This window comes from Xiphophorus maculatus, chromosome 24, assembly GCF_002775205.1.
Source record: "Xiphophorus maculatus strain JP 163 A chromosome 24, X_maculatus-5.0-male, whole genome shotgun sequence".
Classification (NCBI taxonomy): Eukaryota; Metazoa; Chordata; class Actinopteri; order Cyprinodontiformes; family Poeciliidae; genus Xiphophorus; species Xiphophorus maculatus.
In genome coordinates, this window is record NC_036466.1 from 3,549,828 (window position 1) to 3,563,471 (window position 13,644).

At 44.0% G+C, this 13,644-nt stretch overlaps 1 protein-coding gene across 4 annotated transcripts in view; it reads right to left on the reverse strand.

Annotated features, from left to right (window-relative positions):
* The window catches only part of LOC102231473 (nck-associated protein 5-like), a 126,515-nt gene that overhangs the window by 56,999 nt on the left and 55,872 nt on the right, over positions 1–13,644 (reverse strand). For all 4 annotated transcript variants that reach the window (XM_023329190.1, XM_023329191.1, XM_023329192.1 and 1 more), the window contains one exon: positions 2,119–2,182. In XM_023329190.1, the coding sequence (XP_023184958.1) occupies positions 2,119–2,182 (64 nt within the window). The remainder of the gene's footprint in view (positions 1–2,118; positions 2,183–13,644) is intronic.

Sequence of the window (13,644 nt, forward strand, 5' to 3'; positions counted from 1 at the left end):
GTGTCAACCTTAGCTTCAGCAAATTAAACAGGAACAAGGCAGGAATAAAAACTCAGAATTTCACCAGATATTATCTCATCAAAACAATATCTGGAAGCATCAATCCAGTATATAGACACGTTGTAGTGCTGGAGGGCAAAAAAGCTGCTGGCTGGCGGTGAGTATTGGTTTTAGCTGTTAAATTCTCAACATAAATCTTAAAAGTATTTGTAACATATGAAAGAAAAAGCGACACCGTGCTTTGCTACTAATTGTCAACACTACAACAAGTAGATAAAGTCCAGTAAAAGTTACGAAAAAAGTAGTGAGAGAGAGCGAAGTAGTTCAGTTATGCTAGCTTGACTATAAAAACCTCAACATGTAGACGTGCTGTGGAATTCGGTGTGTTTCAGTTCAGTTGCAAAATAAAAAAAAAGGCGACCTGAACACCAAGTCTGACAGATCATCAGTAGAGCAGGTTTTTAAATTAGTTAATCAACCACAGCTGTGTTCAGACCATCACTTATTGATAATCGCAAAATAAATATAAAGCCTAAAACATTAACACTGAAATGGACTGAATATTTTGTTCTTTGTGTGGGAAATGTTTGCCTGTTTTTTGGTGTTTTGCTATGGCAACAGGTCTGTGTATAACGTAGCTGAAACAGAGAGCAAGAAAAAATAATACGAGTGGTTCTGAGTTATTCTTTAGCGGTTTTTGTGCGTTGTTTTTCCCTTTGCTGTGGCGCACTGCACTGAATTAATAACAACTACATCTCCAGGTTTCATTCAGTTAACGGTTCTTAAAGAACAGTCCTTTTGCCCGCCAGCGTTGTGCTCAAAGTTCCCGAACGTAAACAATAACATGTAGCGGGTGGGTGATTTGTGCCTGGGATAGTGTGTGGTTATTTGCGCAGCTTCTAACGCTGAGCATTAACGGTAGAAACGATCTGCCCTGCGGCCGAAACCTCTCCGCTGCTGACCTCGTCCACAGCAGGGCGAGGCGGGAAGAGAAAACCAGCAGATTCAGCTCCAGGCATCAGGGAGAATCCCAACACCAAGTCTGAACATCCTGAGAGTTCATCATCCCTCCCTGGTGTGTGCATATGTGCTGGCCCTGCAGGCCTGTTGCCATAAAGAGAACGAGAGGCGTCACCGGGGTGAAGCCAAACAGCTGAGCCTGCGGTGGGAGCATCAGCTGAGCGCAGCTCCATCACATACTGCGACTTTCTGACCTGCCACAGAGAAAAACTGGCTGCTCAGACCGGGAGGAAGAGGAAGATGAGCTCCTACAGTTCCATCTGCTCAACTCCAACTAATCAGGACTTAAACCCCGAAGAACCTCTAACAGCCAACAAGCATTTTGATCAGATATTTGGACAATAATATGACTGAAACTGAATATAAGTTTTGATCTACAGAAACTGATACAGCGAGTTCTGCATCTACGTTTACGTTCACTCAACATGAGTATGAATGGTTTTAATGTTTGTGTTTGAACCAGTAAAAGAGCTTCTGGTGCGTTTCCTCTGGATATTATAAAGTCTTCTTGGCTGACTTAAATTCAATTGTTTGGTTTTTCTCAAACCATCAGTAAGGTTTAAGATGGAGATAAGATAAACTATTCCAATGTTAGCCTCATTTTTTCAGCTGTTTTCTTCTCATCTATAGTCAGAATAGTCATTCTGGTAGGGAAACGGTCCCACAGCATGATGCTGCCCCCACCGAGCTTGTCAGCACAAACACCTCAAAGAAACGTGGTGGTTGTGGCCAAACCGCTCAGATTTGGAACTGGTCCGTTCCCCAAAACCGGTGGAATAATTACGGCAGGCTGGGATTGGTCTACGCAAAGTCTGAACATTAGTTTTATGGGAAACATGATAAATACAATTAAAGATAGGTTATTGCCATAAAACCAAGCAGTTTCAATAAAACACAAAGATTGGTCACATGTCCAATCAGTAGTTTCTTATGTGTCACTGAGGTGAAACTTGTTGTCAAACTCGTATATATTGGAGCAAATGCATATATTTCACATTGTGTGTTTTAGAAAAGATCCACAGTAAATGTTGACAATTACTCTGTGGTTTAAATCCCCAAAGCCTTCATGTCAGTGTGAATGAGGAGGAAGTACTTTACCATTGTTCCTTCACTCTTGCTCCGTGCCACTTCCCTCTGCAGGCGAGCCACGGCCAGCTTTTCCCTGAACAAAACAAGAGAATCGGATCATTTCTGTGCACACACAGCTGCTTTTACACGCACACACATCCACAAATCTACGTCTCCTCAAAGTCGCACAAATCATAATCGTGTTGCACAGTTCGTCTTGATTTGTGTCATAGCTTGTCAAGTTTCTTCCACCAAACAGCTGAAACAGCGTCTTCCTGGGGATAAACCCGCCCACACGCATACACACACACACGCATACATAAACACACACAACAGAGACAATTCGGTCCCACTCGCTACACAGAACAGAGCTTCCAGTTCTGTCCAGACAGAAATAGCCCAAGAGGAAACAAAAAGCAGGGCATCCTCCACCAGACTTTACACATACATACACACGCCGCTACGCGTGAAGCAGGCGGGACAAAGACGTCGACTGTGTTCACACTCAAACCTTTTCCCACGTGAGGGCATTCCAGACTTTAATGGGATAAATCTTGGCAAACTAGCGGGGGATAATAAAGAACCGTGTTTTAAAGCCAGCCCTTTAGAAAAGTCAGGAATCACCGGAGAGAAGCGGCGCTCCGAGACCAGCTCGTCATTCTGCTGACAACAAAACAAAGAGGCTATGGATCTGGCACATAAGTTTTTAATCTGAAGAGAACCAATACCCCCGTTTCATTCCTTAAAGGGCGTCCTTTATGATAAAATAAAAAAGCATCGGAGTATAGAGAAAACGTTTCCACCTCATCTGGTTTCCACCTGAAAGCGTTGAGTCACCAAGCAAAGCGTAGAAAAGACGTCTCCACGTTTTCACTCTGCTTTGGTTATGAGAAGAGACTTGAGTCAGCATATTTTAACAACTTACAAATGATATTACTATGCAGAAAAAGTGTGTTTTTATTTTAGAGTGAATTTAAAACATATGGCATCTGACTCCATTGGATTTGAATAGTCCTCTGTCTGAATTTGGACAAGACGTGTCTTCAATGTGTATATTTCTGAGCTAAACAAAGACACCGACTCTCGGACCAGAAGTGACCATGAAAATGCATATAGTTTTGAAACAAAAGCATGAAGTCAACTGAAAACGGGATTAAATCTGCACGACTCTTAGAAAACATCAAACATGTTGAATTAAAACAGTTTTTGTAAATGTAGACACAAGTAGCATTCATGTTATTGGTAATATGGAAGACGCAAGCTGCAAATAGTTAAAATTAGCAAAACTTCCAAAATCCCTTATAACTGTCAGTTTTAATGTTTCAAAGAGCAAATATACTGTTATATACTTTAATACACACAGTGGAAACAATTTTAGCCCCATCACTGAAGCATAACTTTTTCATTTCTCCGCCTTTAGGGGTTCAGCCAATCAGCACCAAGGAAAATAAATGGTGTTCCTAGATTGGCTGCTTTGCAAATAGCTTGTCAAGTAAGATGTATGTGTTTCAGCTTCCCAAGCTGCATTTCATCAGGAATATTTCAGATATGCTGCACGGGGGACAAAAAGAAGCCAATACAGAGGTTTTACCTCGAATAATTAAGAGTCACATTCTGCAGAAAAATCCACAAATACTGAACTCACTGTGCCAAATGAACAGTCCGTCTAGCAGACAGACACAAGTAATCACACTCACCTGCACATTTTTCAAATTTTTTTTTAACCAGACCAGACACCCAGAAACTATCACCAACACCCCAACCCCAAATAGCTCATGACTAACGTCTTGGCCTCCTTTAACAACAAGACATCACTGTTTAGGAGCAGCCTACCTGTCGGGAACCCCCCACTCCCAGCCCCCAGACGTTTAGTTGATGGATGAGTCGACTGTCTGGACGGGAAAAATGTGCTGCAGATTCCCAGTACTCCCGGATTCGAGGTAAATCTGACTGCGGAGCCCAACGGATTGTGTAAAAACACATAGTGGCAGTGGAGAGGAGAGGTGGGGGGAAATGGAGCTAATTGGGTGTGTGAAAGTGTTGCTTACTTAAAACCATTTCTAAACGTGAACACACCTGATTGACTCATCCACTCATGCTCCAGTTGCACAGTTGTCCCATACCCTACGCATCATTACACCGCCTTAAAAAGGAGAAGACAAACACGGCATATCTGGAAGTTCTCACAGCAGATAGTGCTTTGTTAGAACCGGACCGCCTGGCATTCCTCCAGTCTGTGTTATGGCTGAGCGTCGGCCCTCTAAGGGGTTAAATTTCAGCCCACTTATGAGCAGGCATGTTTCAGAAGCAGCAGAGCGAGAGCCAGCTACACCGCCGAGAAAATCATCGACAAATATAGAGCAGTTTGACATTCTGTGTTAAACATAATTATAGTAATTGGCACCAGCAGTAGTCAAAACAGAGCCCCGGTGGAAAATGCTTAACCAGTGACATCCAGCTCGCCAGAGGGGAGCGATATTCCAGCAAATAATCCTCTGTTGACTACAAATCTACTTTGAATATGTCATGTAAACTTCAATCCCCCATTTTGGCTAATTACTCACTTTGTGAAGTTCTACCAGCTGTGTAAACCAGCCCCAAAAATAGCCAGAAGGAGCAACGCCAAGGCTGTTACATGGAGGGGTTTATCTTGAGTCATCTCCATCGTCGAAGGCTGAACTTTGGCATGTTATTGTTAGGGGTTGGTCTGAGAAATTGTAAACACTACATACTTGTTCGAATGTCACCTAAAATGGTTGGAACATATGGACAAAGTAACTAAATGAGTCATTATGAGGGATAATTTTGCTATACTACAATTTTGGTCCTATTTGTTTTGGTGTAGCTTTTGATTCAACGGGTTAAATTAAAAACATGTACATTACACTGTTTATCTTAAAGTTGAACGCCTGGGAAAACGTGAGCTTTACTTGAACCCACAGTGGATTATGTGATCATGTTTCCAACCAGCAGATGGATGCCGACCTCCAACAGTTCCCAGGGATCTGGAGTCACCTGACGTCAGGGAGGAATCACTTGATGCTGCCAGATGTGGAGAAAGCTTCTGTTGTGACATGAAAAACAGGGCAAGTAAACCAGCTTGTTTTAGGACCAGGGAAACGTGAACGTCGGGGTCAGATGTTCTGTTCGCCAGAGTTTACACCCTTATGTTGAGGTTAAGTGTAGAAATAATAGAATGTTAAATTTTAAAAGTTTGGGATTCAACATTTAGAAGTTTAACAGTTTGCCCAACTAGCAGGGGAGGGAGACAGGACAGAAGGAAGGATGGCTGGATTAATGAATAGATGGATTGATGGATGGACAAATACATGGATGGTTGGACAGATGGTTGGTTCAATGGATGGATGGTTGGATGTTCTCATAGATGTATGGATGGATGGACCAGTGCATGGATGGATGGTTTTAATGGATGGATGGATGGATGGATGGATGGATGGTTGGTTGGTTGGACAAATAGTTGATTGGTGCAATGAATGGATGGATGTACTCATGGATGGATGGATGGACAGACAGATGGTCAGATGGATGGATGGACAGATGGATAGATAGATGGATGGATGGTCGAACGGATGGATGAACAGATGGTTGGATGTACTCATGGATGGATAGATGGATGTATGGATGTACAAATAAATGGATGGATGGATGGACAGATGGTTGGATGGATGAATAAATGGATAGTTGGACAGATAGTGATTGGTTCAATGAATGGATGGATGGACAGACAAATTGGTCGGATGGCTGGATGGATGGATGGATGGATGGATGGATGGATGGATGGATGGATGGATGGATGGATGGATGGATGGATGGATGGATGGATGGGTGGGTGGATAGATGTGTCCTGGTATCAGCGGTTCAGACGATATGGATGTTGTGGTTCTCTTATTTTCGTTCCAACAGAAAGTGAACCCAGAGCCATGAAGCAAACAGGAAGTCATCCGTTAGAACGTGCTCTGGTCACCTTGTGAAGACAATGTCCACTGTTCAATGACGCCAATGTAGTCCCTCTCTTCCTGAATCAAACCGTGACTCCAGCCAACAGGGCTCTGACCTCGCAGCATTCACAGCACCTTCACCTGCCTCCTCCTCTGCCTCCTGTTTGCTTTCACTACATGCAAAGGCACGACCTGTCAGGGTTAAGGGGGGACGATCAGTCATGGTGGGAGGCATTCGCCAACCTGAGCCGACACGTTGGACCCGTGTTCTTCTGGAACTGTATTGTGGGAGGCAGACGTTTAGGGAGGCTTTAATCCAAACATTATTTGCTGCTAAGCACATAATGAGAGAGGAGAAAAGTGCTGGATCTGATGCGTTTTCTGATTCTTCTCAACACCATCTAATTATAAGCTCCATTCTGCTCTGTTAACAGATGAACCTCCACAGTTTGCCTCTAACCCTGCAGGAGTTTCAGGTTGAGTTTGAGTGTCTGCAGAGGCCCCGATGCACAATCCATCCCCACGGTCAGAGAGGCCAGCCAAATCGGAGGTTACGATTTAGGCTTGGACAAGTCATTCCCGTCCCTGATCGTCCTGCAGCCTTGTTATGTAACCGCTGTGCTCAGATCCAAACCCTAAAACCAGAACGCAGCACGGGACAAAAGGTCCAGCGAGGCGTTTGATGTGTTAGGACATCCAACCCAGCCTGACAGGAAAGCAGAGTTAAAACACTCAGGATGCAAAGAACAGCTTTAGCCCTCAGTGTGAAGACTTTCATGTGCTTTACGCATATAAAGGTTGGGCCTTCACACATCTGTGACCATTCAGTCAGGCCCAGCACATCAGGCAGCTCCAATTAATCACGAAGAGCACCACAGAAGGTGCCGAGCAGCGGCCTGACCCGAGTGCACAGCTGGTTCCTGACCTCCTGCCTCCTGCAGCGGGCTCCGTCTGCAGCGCAGGGCCAGCGGCAAGACAGAAGCCACATGTCAGCACCTTCAGCCCACACCCACCCACACACACACACACACAGACTGAGCCAGGACCAGGCGGAGAGAGCCTTGCCTCACCGCGGCAGAGCATCAATTATTGACGAGCTGAAATGTGATGAGGTTCTGCTGTGAGCAAACAAAGAAACTCTGTCTTCTCAGGACGCCATGTGCCAAAATAACGCTTTACTCCGTGAAAATAAACACTTATAATTACTGTCATGTTCTTAACGCATGCTTAAAAGAACAAGCAGTTTCTGGGCCAGATCCTGCTTTGATTCGAATGCTTGCAATCCTTGTGAACAGCAGCAACAAGGGCCGACTTAACACAACTTGATACCAGGAGGTATGTTTGGACTTGCTGCAGAATGCGGTAGTGCAAGCTGACATCATCACAATCACAGACATTTTCCTCCAAAGTCAACAAGATGCTGAGTGCCTGGAGTTTGATAACGTCAGGGATCCTTGTGAGTATGCCTGAGCACTTTGGCTGTTGTTGGTTCACAAGATTTGGTCGCAGATTCTCAAAGATTGATGGTTGCAAGACGAAAGTGCCCCGTTTAGTAGGTCAAACACTAATTCAGCACAAATATCTGAAGCATCAGAAATCCCTCATGAGGAACCCTCTGAGACTCACAGGAATGCTTGCGCCGAGCGAGGATTACCCCTTGCCTTTCTGTCTGAGTGTTTTCTCTTTCTCCGAGCGGGGCCTGACCTCGATTGTCTCCACGCCTCAGATGCATTCCAGTCCAGGAGGAGCAGATGTGCTTTAAACATGGCCTCTACTCACCGCGCCGCCACGCCCTCCTCCGGCTGATCCGCCTCAGACAGTTTGCCTACCAGCAGATCGGGAGAGACCCGATCGCACCAGGGGCACACGGATGAACGCACATGTGCAAACACGGTGGCAAAAGACCTGCGAATACTTGCAGGCACACAACTGTAAATCTTTCATGTCTGAGTGATTAAAGAGAGATGACTGTGAGCGTTAAAGCTGCACAGATATGAAAGTAGAGGGAGGAAGCCACCAGCCTCAGCCCTCAAAGCCACGCACTCACATTCCTACAAGGTTTCGTTTGTCTAAGTCGTCAACTCGTGTCCCACAATGACACATAATTGAGCTTAAGTGACGATCTTGTTGGATAATCATTGCCTTGTGATTTAGACGCTTACCTGCGTTTTCAAGAGGGGCAATAAAAGTCAAACAAACATGACAACTTGTGTTGAGGTAGACGCTCCCGTCGCTACAGATTTGTACAGAAAGGCAGCTGCACGCCGCAAGGAGAAGCTCCTCACGAGATGTGACGCCAAGTCATGTCTGAAGGCAGGAATGTTTGAAGAGGAGCCAAGATGCCACGCTAAGGGCGAGCTGGTGGGAATGTCTCACTTCAGCACCTTTCGCGGTGTTGTACTTTCTGTAGAAGAGACCTCGATAAAGAAGATGAGTACTTTTATCAGTTTGAGTAAAAGGGTTTTAGATGCTCTTACATAATCTGACTTTTCAAAGTAATCTCCTTCTTAAGCACTTGAAGCCCAATTAGTCAACAATATCTCTGATTCAGATCTAGCGTTTATTTCATTATTGAACTGTTTTCGAAATGAGTGCCAGCACACAGGTCATAAGAAGTGAATTAGGTTAATGGCGCCATAATGACCTGTGGGAAACACTTATTAATGTGCGTTTCATGTGGGAGTGGAGCCAGTGATGTCTTGGAGCCAACGCCTAATCAGTGTTCAACCACTTCAAAGAGGCTCGAGCGCCAGACCAGAGCTGGTTCTGTAAAAACGAAAGGTGGTTCTGGTTGTGGTTTCTCGCAAACAGACAAACACCTTGATGGTTTGTCTCCTTGCATTTCTGCATTTCTGATCTCTCACTGGTGTTTATCAGCAGGCACTGATAAACACCTCAATATAAGGTTGTAAAAATCCCTTATTTTCAGGCGCACATCATTTCAGGTGTTCAAACCCTTTCTATTGGCTCATTCAGCAGTAAGTTAAGTCATGCATTTGTCATATGATTTAATCTGATTTGTGATGCCTATAAAAGAAAATGTCATCAGTGACCTCCCAAAAAGCCCCATGGCATTGTACTATGCTATTCTGGTATGGTACAACACAGAGTGAATTGATTATAACATCTGTCAAAGACTTTTTGCCAGTTGCCCCTAGAAGCAGGCATTTACAAAAGTTAAGACTCATGCACACTGTTGTTTAAAAGTGTCCCCCAAATTGCTTCATTTATAGCTGATTTAGGTTGGACACACCAAAGAGATAGTGTGCCGACCTCGATGGGTCGTCAACTGTTTAAGTAAAATCAAGCAGGTGACTGCCCAGTAAGTAGGCGTTCTACTGTGCAACATCTTTATTGCTTACACCTCTTCATAAGTCGTTATGAAGAGTCGTTGGGCGTCTGGAAAAGTCCAGATTGGTCTCAGAAATGACCCAAACTCACCAATAACTACTGCAAGCACTTCCACAACGTCCAACTTTCAAATACCAGCAAGTCTTTACCAGTGAGACACATCCCAACATCCTCTGCCTCAAACAAAACAAAGGTTCAAAATCATTAAAGAAAATGCTAAACCAGACACTTCTAGATCCGACTCCACAGCTTCTGTAGCAATGAGGTGACCAGGGCACAGGGACACATTCACTGCTGTAACAGAGAGCTAGAAGGATCTGCTGACTAATGCAGGATGTGCAGGAGCTACAATATTTCACAAAAGCCAAAAGCGTAACCATTTGCAGAGGCAGACAAATGGCCGCTTCACACACAATACAGACAAAGGTACAGTAAACAGAAGCAGTTGGCCCAAAGGTCTTTAGCGTTTATTGTTAGCCATCTCTGGATGTTTGTCAGGCTGGTTCACAAAGGTCAGTTTCAGTAGCATCACTTGATTTAGATGTACCATAAAAGGGCTTCTGCTTTCCCTTTGATAAAAGATGTCAACATTCCTGCAGGCAACTCGGTGTTGATGGAGAGATAAAGTACAAGGAATCCTCTCTGCCGTGTTATTTCAGTTGCCGTAGAGTCCTGGCCACTCTGGCATGCTGGTAATCCAGCAGTTAAAAGTCCGTACTCTCGCTGTAATTCACTCTGTCACCAGAAGACCTTAAAGACAACATGAGAGGTGTTTGGAAAAGAGTTTTACAGCTCAGAACGTGAGCTTCTCCAGCAGCCCCTCTATCCATTTCCTCTCCAGCTGCGCCAACACCTCCAGCCACTGGATGCGGCCCTACGGGCTTCTCCGACTATTATCCGATGATTTACGGCGGAGATAGCAGAGAGGTGAGGCTTGTTGACATTCCCGGCCCTGCGCGAAGCTAGAACGCAACGCCGACTCCTTTTCCAAGCTCGTAAACGGCTCGCTCCGCTGACAGCCTCACAGCAGCAGGAGAGGTAATCCGAAACAAGAGGGAACGCTAAAAAACTTGCATGCTAGAGTGAAAGTGTGTCAATGGGAAGCCTGTGTGTACTAAAACAAGGGCAGCAGCATATTATCTTGTAAACTGCTGGCATGCGAGTGAGTATATGACCTAAAAAACAAATCCAGTTTGGGGATTTATTTCTTTTTTTTCCAAGAGTTGGAACGCCATGGGACACATCAACAAAAGGCCTTAGAACAAGAAAAAGAGAAGCTGGAAGTCTGCAAGCCGAGGTGCTCAGAATGCGCTCTATTGTGAAACAAACTATATTTTAGTCTGATTCTGACAAGAAAACAGGTTGCTTAAAAATGAGTCCAAGAGCACCTTATGCAAACACTGGGGTAGTTTAGAAACCACAAGAACGCTCTAATGACGCCATGACTCAACATCCAGCGAGGGTGCCTGGGCAATGCTTTGTCTCCCGGCTAAACAGTCAGTGCATGCAATAAGCCATTGATAGCTAGCAAATAAAAGCCTTTTATTGGTTATAAACTGTGTTGCACCATTAAACTTTACATCTTTGCTGAGTGATTTTACACTAAATTCAGCTAACGGGAGACAAAGACAGCAGTCATGAGGTAGTGCCTTTTATTTTCCTTCTGCTTTTTCCAACTTGTGAGCGTTCAGGGAGACACAAAGCACGACGTTTCATCCGGATGATCATTTCTTCTGTCTGAGTGATAATAAAAACGTAGTCTGGCATTTTTTTCATTTTTTTTTCATCAAGCTTTTGTCTTCAGATGCTGCATTTGCGGAAAGAGAGAGCTCAGCAGAACTGCGCTGCCTTCGGAGATCCCACAAGCAGTTAGTCTGGGAGAGATAAATGCCGAGCAGGGGAGAGGGAGGAATGCATTCAAAGCACCCTTAATTGAGCTGGATGGCCTGCAGTCACACAAGCAGTGTCTCAACAAGGCTCGGTTGGGCTGGTGAGATCCTGAGATTTGCTTCACACGTACACATCATTAAACTAGCTTACGGCTCCACAGCGCCAGTGAACACAGCAGAGACAGTAGGAATTATATGGGAAAGTTGTCTGGAAGGAGTGTCCTCCCCTTCTCAGTCAGAGCTGGAGTCCTCTGGCCGTCAATGGAGGGGAAATGCTCCCATGCCGGGGCTTACTGGGCCAGCTATTGAACAAGGGAACATTCCTTAATAATTCTGTTTGACCTGGACCCAATACGCCGGCTGAGGGCCACCAAATATGGAGCGCCACACACTGGGAGAGGGCCAGAGGGAGGAGGAGGGAAAGTTGGGAAAATCGGATGTGAAGGAGTGAGAGGCGATGTGATGGACAGGAGTTAGAGGGGTGGAAGTAAATACAATAGAACGCATGATGGGTTGGGATTGCCTTAATCTGGGTTCTTTTCAAGGCTGATGACAATCACCTCCTGAGTGCTGCCAGTGGGCGCTCCAGGCACAGTCTGAAACTTTTCACATCTATATCTTTACAAGGAAAGTGTTGCGGTCTTGCTGAACCATAAAATACCAAGGTTTTAAATGGCTACCCGTATAAGTAGATTCACTTTTATTTATTTTTTTAAATTTTATGACCACTTTTTACACTTTGTGTAACAATTCTTGGGGGTACATAATCGGTTCACGAAGATGTTCCTCTACTGGCGGTGTACAACGTCAAATAAGGTCTTGACCCAAATTTTGGGAGCCATTACTGTTACACACATGCTACAGTTTTCATATGACATCAGCAGAGTGGTGGGAAATATTTCTGTGGACAAACAGCTACACGTCTGCGTAGTCGGGATGAAGAGAATTACAGTTTTAATTCTATAAAATCAAATCCCTCCACTTGGCAATCCTCTTATCCAGTAATCCCCAGGTAGGTTTCAGAGAGCTGCAGGCTCAAACTGCCCATCCTTCCAACACATCTGCCCTGGTGGCATGGTGATATCGACGGCCTGCTGCTCTGCTCCAAATAAAGGCTTTAACTGGTCCACCAATGCCAAACTCAAGCCCAGGATGTCCAGAGTACTAGAGAGTGAAGTGGCTGTTTATATATTGAATGAATTATCCAGTTTGAATGATAATTTGCATTAAAGATGTGTAATAGACTGCAGATTAGTTGAAACCTGAGGTCAGAATCTAGAGATAATATGAAACATAACAAAATAATATAAATATCTGATATAGTTGTGATCATTCTTTGATGGCTGGTACTATTAGCAATTATACAATAAAGCTCTAACTAGTTGTTGCTTACTATTTACAGTTGGTGTTGGTCACAATTATTAATAACTGAAGCTACTATTAGCTATAAGTGTTACTTCTGGCAAAAGCAGATAGCTACAATTAGCAATAGGTGATTGCAACTATTTTAGAATATGTCCTGTTAAGCTGCTATGACAAAGCTATTCATTCCTCTAAACCTGAGAAAAAGGAAGCCGATTTGGAGGAACTTTAATTGTTGTCACGTCTCTGAGGCTGGCGTTGCTTTCGATGTGCTCCTGTTCTTAGAGTGTAAACGTTGACATAAATGGAGAGCAGTTCACCATGTTCTCCTGGATCGTGATGTTACTTTAGCACGATGTTAGCATCCGTTTAAGTTTTTATTCTGTTTTAATCAATAAAGGATCAGCCAACAGACTGGGAGAGACATTTCAACCTTTTATTAATCTAAGCTGATTTTTTCTGAATGACATCAAAATACTCAAAGTTTGAGGAGGTATTAGCATCTATTAGCAATATTTGTTAGCTACTATTAGCAATGGCTACTATATATACTACTAACTTTATAAACAAATGTTAGGTTTGATAAGCAATGACTGCTAATCACTAATCACTACTATTGGATGCCTGATTTGTTTTGTTTTTATTTGATTTTGGTTGCTCGACATAATAAACTCAACACAAATAAAAACGAAATTATTCTTTCTAGAAGTTTACAGGGATCATCGCCGACAAGTAAAGGGCATCCCACACATGGCTCCTCTTGTGAAAAGAAGCACCAGTTCCAAGCAACAAAAACAACCAAACTCCATCTCAAAAAACCACCACAGAATGGCATTTGTGTCTGGCATGTTCTCAACACCAGCCTGGGAGTCTAGATACCTCCCATACTCTCCCATGCCCTTATTTCTACACTCCCTCACAGTTCTGTTTTTAGAGATAACACAGTCGGCCAAAAATATCAAGACGGAGTCCAGGATCCTACTCTGCTATCCTTG